Raw genomic sequence first — 17,337 nt, 5'->3', positions numbered from 1 at the left:
CGAAATTTTTGTCCGATTTGCCTGAAATTTTGCATGTGGTGTTCTGTTATAAATTCCAACAACTGTGCCAAGTACGGTCCAAATCGGTCTTTAACCTGTTATTGGTCCCATATTAACCGATTTCCCGATTTGACTTCTTGAGACCCTACAAGCCCCAATTTTTGTCCGATTTGGCTAAAATTTTGCAAGTGGTGTTCTGTTATAACTTCCAACAACTGTGCCAAACACGATCCAAATCGGTCTATAACCTGATATAGCTCCCATATAAACCTATCTCCCGATTTGCCCCAACAACCCGAAATTTTTGTCCAATTTGGCTGAAATTTTGCATTTAGTGTTCTGCTATGACTTCCTGATATAACTTGATATAGGTCCCATATTAACCGAAAAATTCTGTATGTTACTTTAATTGAGATATCGAAAAACTTGAAGGCCAATTAATATCTCAAAATTTTGTTTTCTTAACTCTTGGCCCAGAGAAACAAAAATTCAACCACCATTGGTTAACCATCAGTTTGACCTTAGCCATTAAGGCAAGTAGCTTAAAAGCTTATAGCAAAAATTGATTGAAACCAACCAAAAGAAGACGACGAAGTACAAAAACAATAGCAAAGTAATAAATTAAAGAGCAGCAACAACGAACGAGGGCAGAAAGAAACTTTTCGCAGAATTTCATACACAAGAACAGTGCCAGACCTAATTAAATATTAATCATACGTCATGATGAGATATAATATAATTGAAATTCTCCAAAGAGCAATATGATGGTAAGGCATGCAATTTCGAGCAAGGAGGAGAGGATGGAATTGTTAAGAATTCCTGGCATGGCTTCTTGCCCTTGCAAAGTCCAAATATGGAACAAAGACAACAGCAAAAATAAAGGAAGACAATGTCCGTCCGTCCGTCCTTGCCATGGCCTATGGGGGCCTATCATTCGCTAAGGCCAACTGAAGTGTGTACAGATCCTTAAGGAAATTTATGAATTCTTCACCAGGCAATATTGTCGGGGCGCTCGCATGAAATGAAACGTAACGGAACAAACGAAATAATATTTGTAAGAGAGATAAAGCAAATTACATTTGTTACAAGACTACAAAATAGAATGAATGGTCGTTTCGCAAATAGGTCTACGATTTCCTTGCAAGTCCTTCACTGGCCATTTGTTTGTTTGTATTTCATTGTGTGCGGGTGCGGGTGTGTGTGTGTGTGTTTATTTTTTATTCGTTATTTGAAGGAAACAAAAGCAATTAGGAAAGGATCTCTAATCACCAAAAAGGTTTAATTCACGTACGGACGCCTAAGCGAAAAATATTTACCCACAGTTAGCAAGTGTTGAGAAAGGTCGTTTTTCTAACGATGCCGCTTCCCATGATGATTTGGAAATATGGTATATTTACCAAACTAAAACCAGACACAGACCCAGAAAAACTAAGCAACGCAAAAAACCCAAGAAGCAAAAAACAAAACAGGATCCTTAAGACATGGACAGCAGGTGATTGCGTTAAAGTACACATCATTAACACACACTGTTAATGATAGCCCCTTTGGGGCAGCAAACAGAGATTGGTCAAAATGATTTGGATTTATTGTTGAATATTATAAGCCAGAAAATATTTTCTTATAATGGTATATTAACAGATTCAAGGGTTATAAAACCATCAGCCATGGAACATAAATAAAAGATGTCGAAAAAAAGTAAAAAGGCATTAAGTTTGGCCGGGCCGAACTTTGGATACCCACCACCTCGAGTATATAAGAAAACCGCAATCGCCACAATGCGGTGAAAATTGAATAACTTGTGCACCCAAATTCGACACGGATATGGAGTGGGCTAATAAATAAAAGTCACTGTTGTGTAATAAATAAAGCTTTTAGGAGCTTCAGACCCTTAATCGGCACATCGGTCCATATGACAGCTATATCTAAATACAGTCCGATCTTTACCATATTTGGGTCGGATAGCGGGTGGCCTAAAACTATGCTTCAAATTTTAGCGAAATCGGTTAAAAAATAAAGCTTTTATGGGCTTTAGATCCTTTATCTGGAGATCGGTCTATACGTCAGCTATACCTAAATATAGTCCGATTTGATCCATATTTAGGTCAAACATCAGGAGGCTTAAGATAACCCTCTGTTTCAAATTTCAGCGAAATCGGTGAATAAATAAAGCTTTTATTCGTTTCAGACCCTTTATCGGGAGATCGGTCTATATGGCAGCTATATCCAAATATAGTCCGATATGAACCATATTTGGGTCCTATGTTAGGAGGCGTATAACTACTCAATGTTGCAAATTTCAGCGAAATCGGTTGAACAATAAAGCTTTTATAGGCATTAGACCCTTCATCTGGAGATCGGTCTATATGGCAGCTATATCTAAATATAGTCGGATCTAATTCATATTTAGGTCGGACATCAGGAGGCTTAAGATAAAACTCTGTTTCAAATTTCAGCGAAATCGGGTAATAAAAAAAGCTTTTATGGGCTTCAGACCTTTTATCGGCAGATCGGTATATATGGCAGCTATATATAAATATAGTCCGATATGGACCATATTTGGGTCCTATGTTAAGAGGCGTAAAACTACTCAATGCTGCAAATTTCAGCGAAATCGGTTGAAAAATAAAGCTTTTATAGGCATTAGACCCTTCATCTGGAGATCGGTCTATATGGCAGCTATATCTAAATATAATTGGATCTAATCCCTATTTTGGTCGGACATCAGGAGGCTTAAGATAAAACTCTGTTTCAAATCTCAGCGAAATCGGTTGAAAAATAAAGCTTTTATAGACATTAGACCCTTCATCTGGAGATCGGTCTATATGGCAGCTACATATAAATATAGTCCGACATGGACCATATTAGGGTCAAATGTCGGGCGACCTAAAACTACTCACTGTTTCAAATTTCAGCGAAATCGGTTAAAAAATAAAGCTTTTATGCGCTTCAGACCCTTAATCGGGAGATCGGTATATGTGGCAGCTTTATATAAATATAGTCCGATATGGACCATATTTGGGTCGGAAAGCGGATGGCCTAACACTACTCAATGTTGCAAATTTCAGCGAAATCGGTTGAAAAATAAAGCTTTTATAGCCATTAGACCCTTCATCTGGAGATCGGTCTATATGGCGGCTACATATAAATATAGTCCGACATGGACCATATTAGGGTCAAATGTCGGGCGACCTAAAACTACTCACTGTTTCAAATTTCAGCGAAATCGGATGAAAAAAAAAGCATTGATGGGCATTAAACCCTTTAACGGAAAATCGGTCTATATAGCAGCTATATCCAAATATGGTCCGATTTGGCCCGTTCAAGAACTTTACCAGCGTGCATCAAATAGTCGTATCTGTGCCAAATTTTAGCTTAATATCTCAATATGTGTAGGGTCGGAAATTGATACTTCGAAGTGTTGCAAATGGAATGACTTTACTTTTTTTTTTTGGTTCTATCCCAAAGTGCGTTGGACCGCGTGAGCTCAAACCTGGTTAGAAGATGAAAAGAGTTTCTTCGAACCATGGGAAAGGCTGCCAAACTCTGCTGGGTCCCAGGCCATCAAGGTGTGGTGGGGAACGAGGCGGGAGACGAGCTGGCCTGGAATAGATCGCATGTTGCCGAAGATCTTACTATGGAATCTGTAAGACATCCACTGTGCGAGCTTTTTTATAGGGTAGACGCTTTCTACGATGACTGCGCGAAAGCTGGGTACCAGGCCATCAAGGTGTGGTGGGGAACGAAGCGGCAGACGAGCTGACCAGGACTGGTTCGCAGGTCTTGCTAGGGAATCAGTGAGATCTCCACTATGCGAGCTTCTTGGTAGGGTAGACGCCTTCTATGACTTCGCGAATGCTGAGTCCCAGGTGGTGGGGAACGAAGAGGTAGACGAGCTGGCCAGGAATGGATCGCAGGTTGCCGCAGATCTTGCCAGGGAATCAAAGAGATCTCCACTGTGCGAGCTTCTTGGTAGGGTAGACGACTTCTGCGATGACTGCGCGAATAAGGCGTGGCATGGTGCTGTAGATTCTAGGATGTCAAGGCCCCGTGACAGAGTATTTTGCAAAACAGGACGTCGCTTATCCTGGGTCTCAGAAAACATGACTGCTAACAGGAGACCTGATTGTTGATTGCAACGTCAGGTCTTAGATGTCGCGCCGGGTGCAGGGTGAGGCTGACTTCTGCAGAATGTGCGATTAAGAGGAGGAGTTGAAGAAGATTTGTGTCAAGCACTTGTTGTGTCACTGCCCCGCAATTGTGAGGAGATGACACAGGATAATGGGTGAACACCTCTTTCCGCGCCTGGATTCCAGCAAATAACTTACAAAATTCCTTACAAGCAATTGATGAAGACACACACTGCACTATGGGGCCAATGACAGGTTTTCGAGCAAAAAAGTCAATTTTTCAAGTGAAGTTTTTGAACAAAATAATAACGGAATTCTATTATCAACACTCCGAAATACAACAAAATAAAAAAACAAATCAATCTGGTAACCCTTCACAGCGGTATAACGTTGTTGTTGTGGTAGCAGTTTGTTGTGTTCTAGCTTTCGTCTGTTGAGTGTCAAAACCCAGGAACTCTGTGACTAAGATGGGGTGCATTCACAGGGATCTGGGTGTGAGTCGAGTGGGTCTGGCTGGGCAGTAACACAGGTGAGGTGTAACGTGTGGTCGCTGGTTAAATTGGGACATGCATCTTGCACGTCGTCATCAATCCTTGCTCTGTAGGAGTTGAGGCGGCTGCATCTGCCGGAACGTAATTGAGCCAGAACTACTCTGGTTTGCCGGGGGAGGTCTATTTCTTCAGGTGCAATGGGAGGCGGTCGTTCTCCAAGGACGACATTCACCCGGTAGCCATTTACCGCATCTGCTTACGTGTCTGCATGAATGTTGTCTAGGCCTGATTGATATGCCGCTTGATCTAGAGGTTCTCTCTTGTAGCGCTGAAACTCACGCTCTAGATCATGTAGATCTACCTTAAGGCTTCTGGGCGGTGGATATCTATCCACAAGATTATGATAACAGCCAAAAAAGGTATTGCTTAGACAGCATGTAGTTACGTCTTCGCACTGGTAGGATCTTTGTCTCCTGATGGAGGTGGTCCACATGAGAACTGAGGAGACAACCCATCGCAGTTCGGAGGGAGGCATTCTGACAGATCTGAATATTATTCCACTGCGTGTTACAAAGCTGACGAGACCACACTGACGCTGCATAACATACCACAGACCGGTCAATTGCTTTGTACGTGGTCACAGAGTTTCCATGTCTGCACCCCAAGTGACTTGAGGACCATGTTCCTACTTTTGACTTTATCGCAAATTGCTGTGGCATGTGGGGAGAATGTGTAAGAGCTGTCAAATGTGACGCCAAGTATTTTGGGACACTTGATGGTCGGAATCATTTCTCCATCGACCATCACAGACAGCTCAGTATTCACCTCACACGCATATGTAGTCAACAATGTGGCTAAAGATTTGGTGGCAGATATCTTCTTGCAGCGAAATATGAGGCAAGTTCAACAATGGGTTGGGGGCCTGATGCCATGATCGTACAATCGTCCGCATATGATACGATCTCTATGCCGTCTGGAAGTGGTGGAATGGATGATAGATAGAGTTTAAACAGTGCCGGAGATATCACCCCGCCTTGGTGAACTCCCTGTTTCCCTTTAAGGTGCTTCGATTTCCTATCACTAAATTACACAAATGAATGGCGACCAAACAGATAATTCGATTATTGGCTGGAGGGACGTGTTGGCGATGTCCTCATATAGTTTGGCATGGCTGACCGTGTCGAATGCCTTCGATAGGGCCAGTGCCACGAGGATCGTCCCCTTACATGGCCTGGGCTGATTGCAGCCACGGCAAATGTGTGCGGTGATGGCATGCAAAGCAGTTGTTGTGCAATGCAGTCTTCGAAATCCATATTGGTGCTCGGCGAATGGAAATTCTCTTACGGGGCACGGGAGGAGTAATTCCTCAAGCGTCTTAGCCACTGGAGAGAGAAGGGAGATCGGTCTGCATGACTCCCCCAAACTAGGGTCCTTTCCAGGCTTCAGTAGCGGGAACACTCTGCCCATTTTTCAGACATCGGCAACTATAAAAGTGTTCAAAGACAGTTTGAGGACAGCAGTATGGTACCCAATTCCGGCTGAATCCAGATTCTTCAACATCAATATAGAGATTCCGTCGGGGCCCACTGCATTGGATAATTTGACGCCACGGATGACATTCGTAACTTCGCCCACGGTAAATTGTGATGGCTGTCCATCAGCTCGCAGGCCACGGAATGGCTCTCCTCCTTGCCATCTCGGGATGCACAATAAATTGACGGTTGAACAACCTGGCCCATCTCTTCGGATCAGTCACGGTTATTTCGCTAAAAGTGACTGAGGTCCTGTCATCCTGTCTACCGGGGTTCGAGAGTGACTTAACAATAGACCACAAATTTGTGGCTGGAACAATAGTTCCAGCCACAAATTCCGGTTATGTTCGTTGACTACCCAGTTTATTTCCAGATTCAGCTGTTTCCAGATGTTATCGGGGTCCATACAACGAATCCCATCACGTTCGTCTGCGAGTACCACTGCCTGCGCCGGGAAATTGGGCCGCACTTGGGGTATTCGACCGGCTGGTATAAAGCGAGTGGCTGCTGCGTTAATGATCTTTCGGAATTTCCTCTCGGCAACTAGCACATCCTAGGGGGGTGGCACTTCACTGAAGCGGCGATTGGTATACTCTCTGAAATCAGCCCAATCGGACTTCTTCTGATTGATAAACATCCGGCGCTCAGAGATTATGAAGTCGGGTGGTCGGTCAATGGTGAGAATTATGGGGAGTTGGTCTGATTCCAAAGAGATGACGGCTTGAGAGGATACGTCACTCAGGAGATCAGGGGATGCAATAGAGATGTCAGGTGAGCTGCTGCACCTGCTCGTAATCCTAGTGGGGGCATCCTCATTCACCGTGCAAAATGTGGAGCTTTTAATCTGTTCTGCCAAAGCCATGCCACGCTGGTCGTTACCTAGGGAAGAAAGTCCCCTAGAACCAGAAAAAGTCCCCTAGAACCAGATGATTATGGCCAGATAGTAACCCACTTATGTCGGGTTGTAAGCTTGGCCATTTACCGGACAGAGCTATACAACGTGTAATCCTAATTCATCTCATCCTCATTCACCGTACAAAACGTGGAGCTTTTCATCTGCTCTGCCAAAGCTATGCCACGCTGTTCGTTACCTAGGGAAGAATGCCATAAAATGTGATGCACATTTAAGTCCCCTAGAACCAGACGATTAATGCCAGATAGTAACCCACTTATGTCGGAGTTGTAAGCTTGGCCATTTACCGGACAGAGCCGGTTGGCGGTATGTACACGTTGTATAGCTCTATCTCGGCAGTACCGGACCTGACTGCCATGCACTCCATGTAGGGGTCTGACTGCCATGCACTCCATGTAGGGGTCTGACTGCCATGCACTCCATGTAGGGGTCACTAGCTCGAGGCGCAGGCGAGATGGGTCTATATTGCACGGAATGGTGTATCACGAAGGCCCATCGCCCCCCTCCATTCCTTGAGCGATCCTTACGTGGCACATTGTATCCGTGCCAACTGTGCAAGCTGCAGGTGTTCGTCAGCTTTGTCTCCTGGATCGTTGCGACCAATATGCTATTCAGACTCATAAAATTCACAATCTCATCGATCATATCATGGAGACCGTTGTAGTTTAGTTGTATAGCTCGATCTCGGCAGTACCAGACCTGATTGCTATCCCCATGCACTCCATGTAGGGATCACTAGCGCCAGGCGCATGCCATTTGGGTCCATATTGCACCGAATGCTGTATCACAAAGGCCAATTCCCTACCTCCATTCCTTGAGCGATTCTGACGTAGCACATTGTAACCGTGACAACTGTGGAAGCTGCAGGTGTTGGTCAGCTTTGTCTCCTGGATCGCTGCGACTCATCTCATCGATCTTGCGACGGAGAATGATACACTTCCTGGCACTGGCCTGGCAATATTGGGGCTGGTATGCTGCTGTTGCGTATATTGCCGCACGGGATAGTTCAGGGGTCACATAGTCCAAGGACGAGGACGCAGAAGACGACGACGGCGAGGCTTGTGACCCAATTCTGGTTATGTTCGCACAGCACCTTGCAACATATCCACTATGACTATACTCCCGCAGTGAAGTGAGGCCAGAGCAAGATCGAAAATGTACCCACTCCATGCAGCGGTTACACCTCACCGACACCGACCGATGATGATGAAGGCGGTACTGGCAAACCGAAGACAACCAGGGTTCGGGGTTTTTTTCAATCCCGGCACGGAGAAGGCCCTCCGGGATGTGCCTCTTCCATGACGAAAAAAGACGAACACGTACACTGAGGCGGCAGCCCTTGCCCATGAAGAGTTCAATCGGGTCAATCCGGTGCATACAACCGGCTGCCATGGCATACTGATCTGTCTGCACGGAATTTTGTAGGTCTAACTTGCTCCAGTGATTTGTTGCCTCACACCCCTGGCTTTGGCCTCACAGTGCATTGTAAGGATATAAACCCAAGTTAGACTGTAGTTAGGTTGAAAAGAGGGTGCATATATTATTCCGTCCATGTTACTAGGGGCTTAGATCTGCATTAGATCTTAAGTCATACAACTAGATAAAGAATTTTCTTCCCCCTTCCAATGGCTGTAGTCGAATATGTCAAATTTTATTACCAAGTGATTTCTTTACAAGATTAATGGCAGTTTCATCAAAAACTTTAAATCTTCCCAAAAAAAAAAAAAAACCTTTTGCCAAATATTTCAAACTAAAATAGGCTATGAAACTTACCTTGCCAAACTGTTGTTAATAGTAACAGCACCCTCGGAATGCCTTCTTTGTATTGGATGACTGGGAATGTCACTATGGCCTGGTTTTTGATGAACACTCACATCGTCATCCTTCTTTGTCTTATAAATGTCACAAAAATCTGCATCATCATCATCGTCATCGTCATAGGCGTCATCGTCACCATCATCATCATCATCATCATCGCGATTCCTTGTGACAGGCATTTCAAAATCACCTAAAAATACCAAGGTGGAGGTGGCAGCTAATGGAATGACACGGGGCACTACCAATGTTTGATTTGTTGCCAAGGAGACAGAGGCGCTAGAGAGAGGTGCCAACGAATGCTTTGGACATCCGTTTGATGATTTGACATTGACATAGGTATTGTTGGTGTTGGTGGTTTTGGTGTTGGTGGTTTTGGTGTTGGTGGTGGTAGTGGTGTTGAATGGCCCATCATCATCATCTATGACTTTATTATTTTTATTATCAACAGCATCAGCAGCGGGAGAAGCTGCCTTTGATGGTGTCAACGAGGAGGAGCTGGTAGAGGAATTTGAGCCAGGGCCTATGGATATAGAGCTGCTGCATGAGGCAGTGGCATTTCTGCATAGCAATGTCCATTGTGTTATGCTGCTGTTGTTTGAAGGACGCATGTTTGTGGCCATTGCCGAGAGCCCACTTTTCATGGCAGCGGATGAGTTCTGTTCTGTGCCCTCCTGGCGTGCGGCCACAATATTGACATAGCCCATGTTTGTTTTGCAGCCCTCTTCATTGTGCTTTAATGCTGTGCAGCTGGAATTTACATTAACTTTGACCATTGAAATATTGGATTTTCTGATGGCAGCGGCCTTTTCCGAATCCCGACTTTGAGGGGTAAAGTTATTGAGAGATAGCGAGTGTTTTAGACCATGGGGCAAAGGCGAGGTTGTGGTGGAAGAGGAGCATAACTTTGTTTGATTTCTCCTTTTCAAAGGCAAGGATTTCAAATAGTCATGCTGCTTGTCAAAGGATACATGGCGACAGGCACCACACTGACGTGGCAAAGAGGCACAATAGGCTTCAGCAGTGTTTTGGGAACATACGACCCTATCGGTGGCTGTGATGTGCGAAGCTGTTTTGCCATGTGGTTGATGGAAATTTGCAATTGATTTGGTGGGGTGTAAGTCTCTATATATATATATATTCCCCACAAACCGAATGTGAGAGATTGTAATGGGTGATGGTGGAATGGTGATAAATAAAATGAAAAGAAAAAGCAAAAAACAAAAAGAAAAATATTAAAAAAAAATAGAAACTAAAAAAAGGTGAGTTTTGTTGGTGGTGAGTTTTGTATATCACAAAGCCATTGAGGTAAAAGAAAAATATTTAAAAAAAATAGAAACTAAAAAAAGGTGAGTTTTGTTAGTGGTGAGTTTTGTATATCACAAAGCCATTGAGGTGAGTTAGTGGGAAAACCATTTGTATTTCTGCTGTTTCATTGTGATGTGTACCAGGTAAAACCATTGAAAAACCAATCAAGATTAAAGCTTAGTTCTGTTTGTTTTTTTTTTTTTTTTAGGGGATATCAGTTAACGTTTTATTGATTAATTCTTTGTTAAATGTGGTGTGGTGAGTTTCTTATTAGTTAACATTACAGCACTACAGACTCTCTGGGGTTTGTTTTTTTTTTTTTAATTTAGTTTTTTTTTTAATACTTGCGGCTATATTTAACCGCCTTCTCTTGCTCTTAGTCTATGTTATTGTTTTAAAGTTTAGTTACTCATACATACTACTACTGTTAGTTGATCCTTAAAAGTTCAGGTGTGTTGAAAATCTTCTTTTTTTTCTAATACTTTTACGATTTTTTTTTTGTTTGGTTTCATTTTTCATTTTGGTTTAATTAATCTTTGCCAAGCAGTCTTTTTTCTTAAACAAAACACAATGTGGTGAATTTCTTTGGGTTATCTCTGGGAGTGGGTTCAATAGTTAAGGTTTACTCTTTTTGGAGATTTCAACACTTAAAGTTACATGTTAGTTCAAGTTGGTTAAAAAAGAGGGAATCACTACAGATTTGTTTTTTTTTTTTTTGCTTCATTTATTTCTGTTTTGGATTAGTTTTTATTTTATTTAATTTTTTTGGTTTTGTTTTAAAGAGTTTTTCAAAAGTCATCTTAGTTAGCTTAGTTTTAATTCACCACCACAGCGTGGTGTGTTGAATTTCAATACAAATTTAGTTTTGGTGAAAAAGTTGGTTTGCTTTGCAGGTGTGTTGGTGGTGGTGGTGATTCATTCACAAAATGCTCATACATCATGGTTAGTTGTTGTTACAGTTAGGGTTGGTGGTGGTGGTGGTGTTTAGGCAGGGATAGCGTTACACAAATTTTGGCATGTGAGTGAGTGAGTGAGAGTCAGTGATTGCGATGAGAGGCGAAAGAGAGCAAGAACTAGAGCTAAGGAGAAATATATTGCTTATCATTTAATTTGGCTATGCTCTGCTCTCTTCCTTAACAAATCTCATTCATGTAAAGCAAACAAATTCTCTACAAATCATCATCATCATCTTCATCATCATGCACATGTCTCAGTCATTACTAAATTCAATTCTCATTATCATTTAAATTTTCTCAATACCTTCCTCGATTGGTGCTGCGTGTACGCCGATACATATCGTTGTACTCATTGCGATAGTCACCTCCTGCATCGGGCGGTGTCATTTCGTCGCGCGACGATGTGGCATGTGAACGCTCCAGCGAATAGTGTGTCTCATTGGGACTGTGTGTACGCCGCAATGATCTTTGCTGCTTCAGAGAATTCGAACCCACATGCTCATATATGCGGCCATCGTTATTCATGAAATTCAACTCGGAATTGCCGCCCGAGTTGATGGTCTCACGATTTCTCATCATGCCCAGGGGGATATCATAATCACCTCCACTGCTGCCTCCCCCCGCACTATCGCCCCTGCGGAATTCCATTATGGGTGAACGATCCAGGGATTTACGCATCAGATCATAGGTCATCTCGTGATCACACAAACGAGTGCCATAATTCTGGGGACTGGTAGTCTGACGCGGTACACTCAAGTTATTGCACGAAGAGCCCGAACTCTGAGGGGATCTGGTGTTGCGTGAACCACTTCCGCCACCACTGCCCATACCCTCCACTGGCGAGGATCTTCGCATGCGCTGATGACTACGCTCCGTTGATTCTGCTGCCTGCAAATAACGCATAGCCGCCGCATTCAAATTGTTATTGCTCACCACTGTGGCCTCACGATAATCATCATCAAAGGAACGCGATTTATCAAAATCCAGTCTCATAGCTCCCCCATCGCGATTCAAGACGCTCGCACTACCCAACAACGAACTGCTGCTGTGTTGACTCTTCATGGCATTGTTTTGTGAATTGTAATTGCAATAATCGAAATCGAAGGATCGACTTTTATCGATGTCGCTTTGACGCACCACCTTAGCGCCACCATTGGAGGCTCCCAGTAGTATCGATTGCGATTTTCCAGTGGTGCGTATAGTGGGCGGAAAATTATTGCTGGGCATGGTGCCCATTTGATTGTTGCGTATATTGGCCTGTTGGTAGATGGGCGGTTGATTGGAATTGACATGGGTTTGTCCTACGCAGACGACCATTTTGTGGCCACGATTCGGTGAGCGTTCGGTTAATTGAAGGGACCTAGAATGAAAGAGAGAGAGACGGAGAATATGTAAGGTTAGATTGAAAAGAGGGTGCCGGTCTTTAAAAACAGAGATATTGAGCTGAAACTTTTTATAGATTCTTTTTTTGGCCGTAGGCACGCTAAGTTCGAAGATGGGCTATATCGGACTATATTTTGATATAGCCCCCATATAGACCGATCCTCCGATTTAAGGTCTTAGGCCCATAAATGCCACATATACTATCCGATTTCGCTGAAAAATGGGGCAGTGAGTTGTCTTAGGCCCTTCGACATCCTTCTTCAATTTGGCCCAGATCGGTCCAGATTTGGATATAGCTGCCATATAGACCGATCTCTCGATTTAAGGTCATGGGCCCATAAAAGGCGCATTTATAGTCCGATTTCGCCGAAATTTGGGATAGTGAGTTGTGTTAGGGACTTTGACATCATCCTTCAATTTGGCCAAGATCAGCCCAGATTTGGATATAGCTGCCATATAGACCGATCTCTCGATTTAAAGTCATGGGCCCACAAAAGGCGCATTTATTGTCCGATTTCGCCGAAATTTGGACCAGTGAGTTGTGTTAGGGACTTCGACATCATCCTTCAATTTGGCCCAGATCGGTCCAGATTTGGATATAGCTGCCATATAGACTGATCTCTCGATCTAAGGTTTTGGCTCCATTAAAGGCGCATTTATAGTCCGATTTTTCCGAAATTTGGGACAGTGAGTTGTGTAAGGCTCTTCGACATCATCCTTCAATTTGGCCCAGATCGGTCCAGATTTGGATATTGCTGCCATATAGACCGATCTCTCGATTTAAGGTTTTTGGCCGATAAAAGGCGCATTTATTGTCCGATTTCGCCGAAATTTGGGACAGTGAGTTGTGTTAGGCCCTTCGACATCCTTCTTCAATTTGACCCAGATCGGTCTAGATTTGGATATAGCTGTCATATAGACTGATCTCTCGATCTAAAGTTTTGGCACCATAAAAGGCGTATTTATAGTCCGATTTCGCAGAAATTTGGGAGAGTGAGTTGTGTTAGGGACTTCGACATCCTTCTTCAATTTGGCGCAGATCGGTCCAGATTTGGATATTGCTGTCATATAGACCGATCTCTCGATTTAAAGTCATGGGCCCACAAAAGGCGCATTTATTGTCCGATTTCGCCGAAATTTGGGACAGTGAGTTGTGTAGGGCTCTTTGGCATCGTTCTGCAATTTGGTCCAGACCGGTCCAGATTTGGATATAGCTGCCATATAGACTGATCTTTCGATCTAAGGTTTTGGCTCCATTAAAGGCGCATTTATAGTCCGATTTTTCCGAAATTTGGCACAGTGAGTTGTGTAAGGCTCTTCGACATCATCCTTCAATTTGGCCCAGATTGGTTCAGATTTGGATATAGTTGCCATATAGACCGATCTCTCGATTTAAGGTCATGGGCCCACAAAAGGCGCATTTATAGTCCGATTTCGCCGAAATTTGGGCCAGTGAGTTGTGTAGGGCTATTTGGCATCGTTCGCCGAAATTTGGGACCGTGATTTGTATCCCTCTTCAATTTGCCCCAGATCAGTCCAGATTTGGATATATCTGCCATAACGACTGAAGTTGATCCAAATCGAGTCATATTTCGATATGGTTTTTATACAGGCATAAATTATGCCTTTTTAACCGGATTATGACGAAAGTTGGTTTACAAATATACCCGAGCTGCAGGGTATCCAAAGTTCGGCCCGGCCGAACTTAAGGCATTTTTACTTGTTAACCTTCTTATCTCGCTGAAGCAATTCACACATCAAGATCCAATGCACTACGCTTTTTGAGAATGAAGCCTTCAGCTTCCACGTGATCGGTAGCACTCATGTCGGTTGCCAACCCATTCTGAGATGCTGCGCATGCTTTGTCGGTCCCGACCCTTCAGAAGAATGAAATGGGATCTTAGTGATTTTCAGATCCTCATCCGAGCTTAAACTTGAATCGAACAGCATTCATTGATATGAGAGAAGCTTGCTCCCTTTCCTTCAATGAAATGTTCATGGACAAATTTGGATTTTGCATCCGTAGTGTGAGTTCCGATTCGCTTTTACATACAATCAGTAAAAGCGCACCTTTCGAAAGGCTATCTCCGCTTATTTGGTCTTCTTATCTCGCTGGTGCAATTCACACATCAAGCTCCAATGTACTCCGCTTTTTGAGAACAAAGCCTTCAATTTCCGGGTGCTCGGTAGTCCCCAGGTCGGTTGCCCACTCATTCTGAGATACTGGGCTCAACAGCTGGAGAAGATTTCCGCAGCGCATGAGCAAAGCCTTCAGCTCCCGATGGGTTGCCCTCAGGTCGCTTGCCGACCCATTCTGAGATGCTATGCTCGACAGCTAAAGTGGATTTTCGCTACGCATGAACGAAGCCTCCAGCTCCCAATCGGTTGCCTACCCAATGTGAGATGCTGGGCTCAACAGCTGGAGAGGATTCTCGCTACGCATGATCTGTCGGTCCCAACCCTCCAGAAGAAATAAATGGGATCTTAGTGATCTTCAGATCCTCCTTCGAGCTTAAACCTGAATCGAACAATACTCATTGATATGAGAGAATGAAATGTTCATGGGCAAATTTGCATTTTGCATCCAGAGTATACCTTTATACCTTTGTTCAAGAAGTTTGTTGGGTTCGTATGCCACAAAAACCCTCAAATACTCCAACTCACCAATTCTCCCCATTTTGAGTTATATCTAATATCTCTCTCCTAAACCTAAGCAGCTCATGGGAGCCCTTAAGAATATTTGGAAACTTGAAGAAATTTCTATTAACTCACCTCGATCGTCGTATCCGATGTTCCTCAGCTTGTTTGGCATTGCGGCTCACCGATCTGCGATATTGGCTACTGCCCGCATTCATGGCACTGCCACCAACACCAACGCCATGATTATCATGCTCCCCGCCACTATAGCTCGAACTTGAAGAACTACGAGAGATATTGACTTTCTCACGATTCCGCTCCAGGGTATTGCTGCGTGAACTGGAATTTTGCCTCGAACCCATTAGTGATAATTGTGAGCCCTTTTTGCGACGATCCTCGGGCGTAAGAGAACGTGATTCTGGTGTTAGGGAACGTTGCTTGCGCAAACTACTCGAGGAGCTGTGTGATTCATTGCGATCGGGAGTTAAAGAGCGTTGGCGTTGACTTTTGAAGGGCGACGTTGAGGGATGATAACTGTTGGTGTTGAGGAACTCCGAAGAGCCAGCATCATCATCATCATTATCCAGTTCATCATTGGAGAGATCTAAAAGTAAAGAAGTGCAAAAAAAGTTATGATGGACTTTTAGATTTTAAGATTAATTCAATGTTTATTGGCTTGAGTTATTCTTTCTTCTTTTTAATTGGCTTTTGGCAATGTTATGTCAAAGACATTTCTAATAAAGCTCGTAGCTCGTAATATTTGACAATGCTAATAAAAATGAAATTTTCCCAATAAAAAGAGCAAAACTTCTCGATATTATTATCACTGCAATCCTCCGTCCGTTTCTTTTTTTAATTTTCCATTTTCAATGACAAAGACAGTTTCTGTTGAAAGTTCGTTTTATTTGTTTGGCTTTTGCAGAGACTCAACAGTGACGTAGGTTTTTGGAAGGAGTATATCCAGAATGGAACATGACATATTTCATACACATGAAGTCTTATAACATTTGATGAGACTTAAAGTATGGCATAGTGGACAGAAGATGGAATAGTCATACAACGGGAAGATGGTCCTACCAAAAAGACAATGGCACCCTGGAAACTGGATTCCAATAGGTTTCGGATCGGATACCTAAGATAGCACTTGAGGTCAAGTAAGAGACAAAGATGCCAGCGGCGCCGTTTTAGTTTGACGGATATTTGGTAGTTTATGTTACACGCATGGCTCAAATGTAGTGGGGAGAACAAGTTTGGATTTCTACATTAAGGATGCGGAGACCGAGTTCCGGTTCCAGCTGCCTGACCCCAATAACGTGGTATAGGCGGAAGTCCAGGAGATTTCCTGTTGTTCTTGTAGCAGTGTGTTGTACACTGAGGCGGCAGCCTTTGCCGATGAAGGCTTTCATCGGGTCAATCCGTTACGTACAACCGGCTGCCATGGGATTGAGGAGATTTCCTGTATCACTCCAGAATGCGTGGGGTGACGTCCAAGTGTGGCCAAAGACGTCTGGTATGAACATCTTTGCAAATAATCCGAGTCCAATCCGAGAATATCATCACGAAAGGCCTTGGAGTGTAAGCAGAAGATTAATGCCTTCCCTGAGTATGGCGGAAACTGCATCATATGGATATGAGAGGGCAGATGTCTTGGATATAAGATCAGAGGACTGTTGTTGATAAACATTTGTGAATGTGAAGCCACTAAAGGTGCTACAGTCCCAGTTAAGGGCAACAGTGAAGCGCAAAAAGCACTGAGGAACTCGAATGGTTACGAAAAAAGGCTAATACTGAGGGGTAGAAAGGAGATCAGTATGGATTTCGGCATCACGACGGGTCTACACAATGCACAATAGGTGCTGCAAGTTAAAGCAGCGTGTGTAGGACACGTTGTTGTTGTAGCAGTTTGTTGTGTTCTATCTTTCGTCTGCTTGATTCTGTTCAGTGTCAAGATGCAGGAACTCTGTTACTAAGATGCACCCCATCCAGAGGGATGTGGGTCTGAGTCGAGTGGGTCTGAGTCGAGTGAGTCTGAGTCGAGTGAGTCTGAGTCGAGTGGGTCTGAGTCGAGTGGGTCTGAGGCAAGTGGGTCTAAGTCGAGTGGGTCTGAGTCGAGTGGGTCTGAGTCGAGTGGGTCTGAGTCGAGTGGGTCTAAGTCGAGTGGGTCTAAGTCGAGTG

The 17,337-nt window shown here is 43.7% G+C and overlaps 1 protein-coding gene across 1 annotated transcript in view; it reads right to left on the bottom strand.

Annotated features, from left to right (window-relative positions):
- The window catches only part of LOC106092389 (serine-rich adhesin for platelets), an 829,314-nt gene that overhangs the window by 470,383 nt on the left and 341,594 nt on the right, over positions 1 to 17,337 (bottom strand). Inside the window, exons 3-5 of the mRNA XM_059360349.1 lie at positions 15,298 to 15,766; positions 11,447 to 12,502; positions 8,837 to 10,003 (exon numbers count right to left, since the gene is read on the bottom strand). Of these exons, the coding sequence (XP_059216332.1) occupies positions 8,837 to 10,003; positions 11,447 to 12,502; positions 15,298 to 15,766 (2,692 nt within the window). The remainder of the gene's footprint in view (positions 1 to 8,836; positions 10,004 to 11,446; positions 12,503 to 15,297; positions 15,767 to 17,337) is intronic.

The sequence above is a fragment of the Stomoxys calcitrans genome, chromosome 1 (genome assembly GCF_963082655.1).
Source record: "Stomoxys calcitrans chromosome 1, idStoCalc2.1, whole genome shotgun sequence".
Classification (NCBI taxonomy): Eukaryota; Metazoa; Arthropoda; class Insecta; order Diptera; family Muscidae; genus Stomoxys; species Stomoxys calcitrans.
Note: the sequence above shows the minus strand (reverse complement) of the source record. Positions and strands in the feature narration are given on the sequence as shown.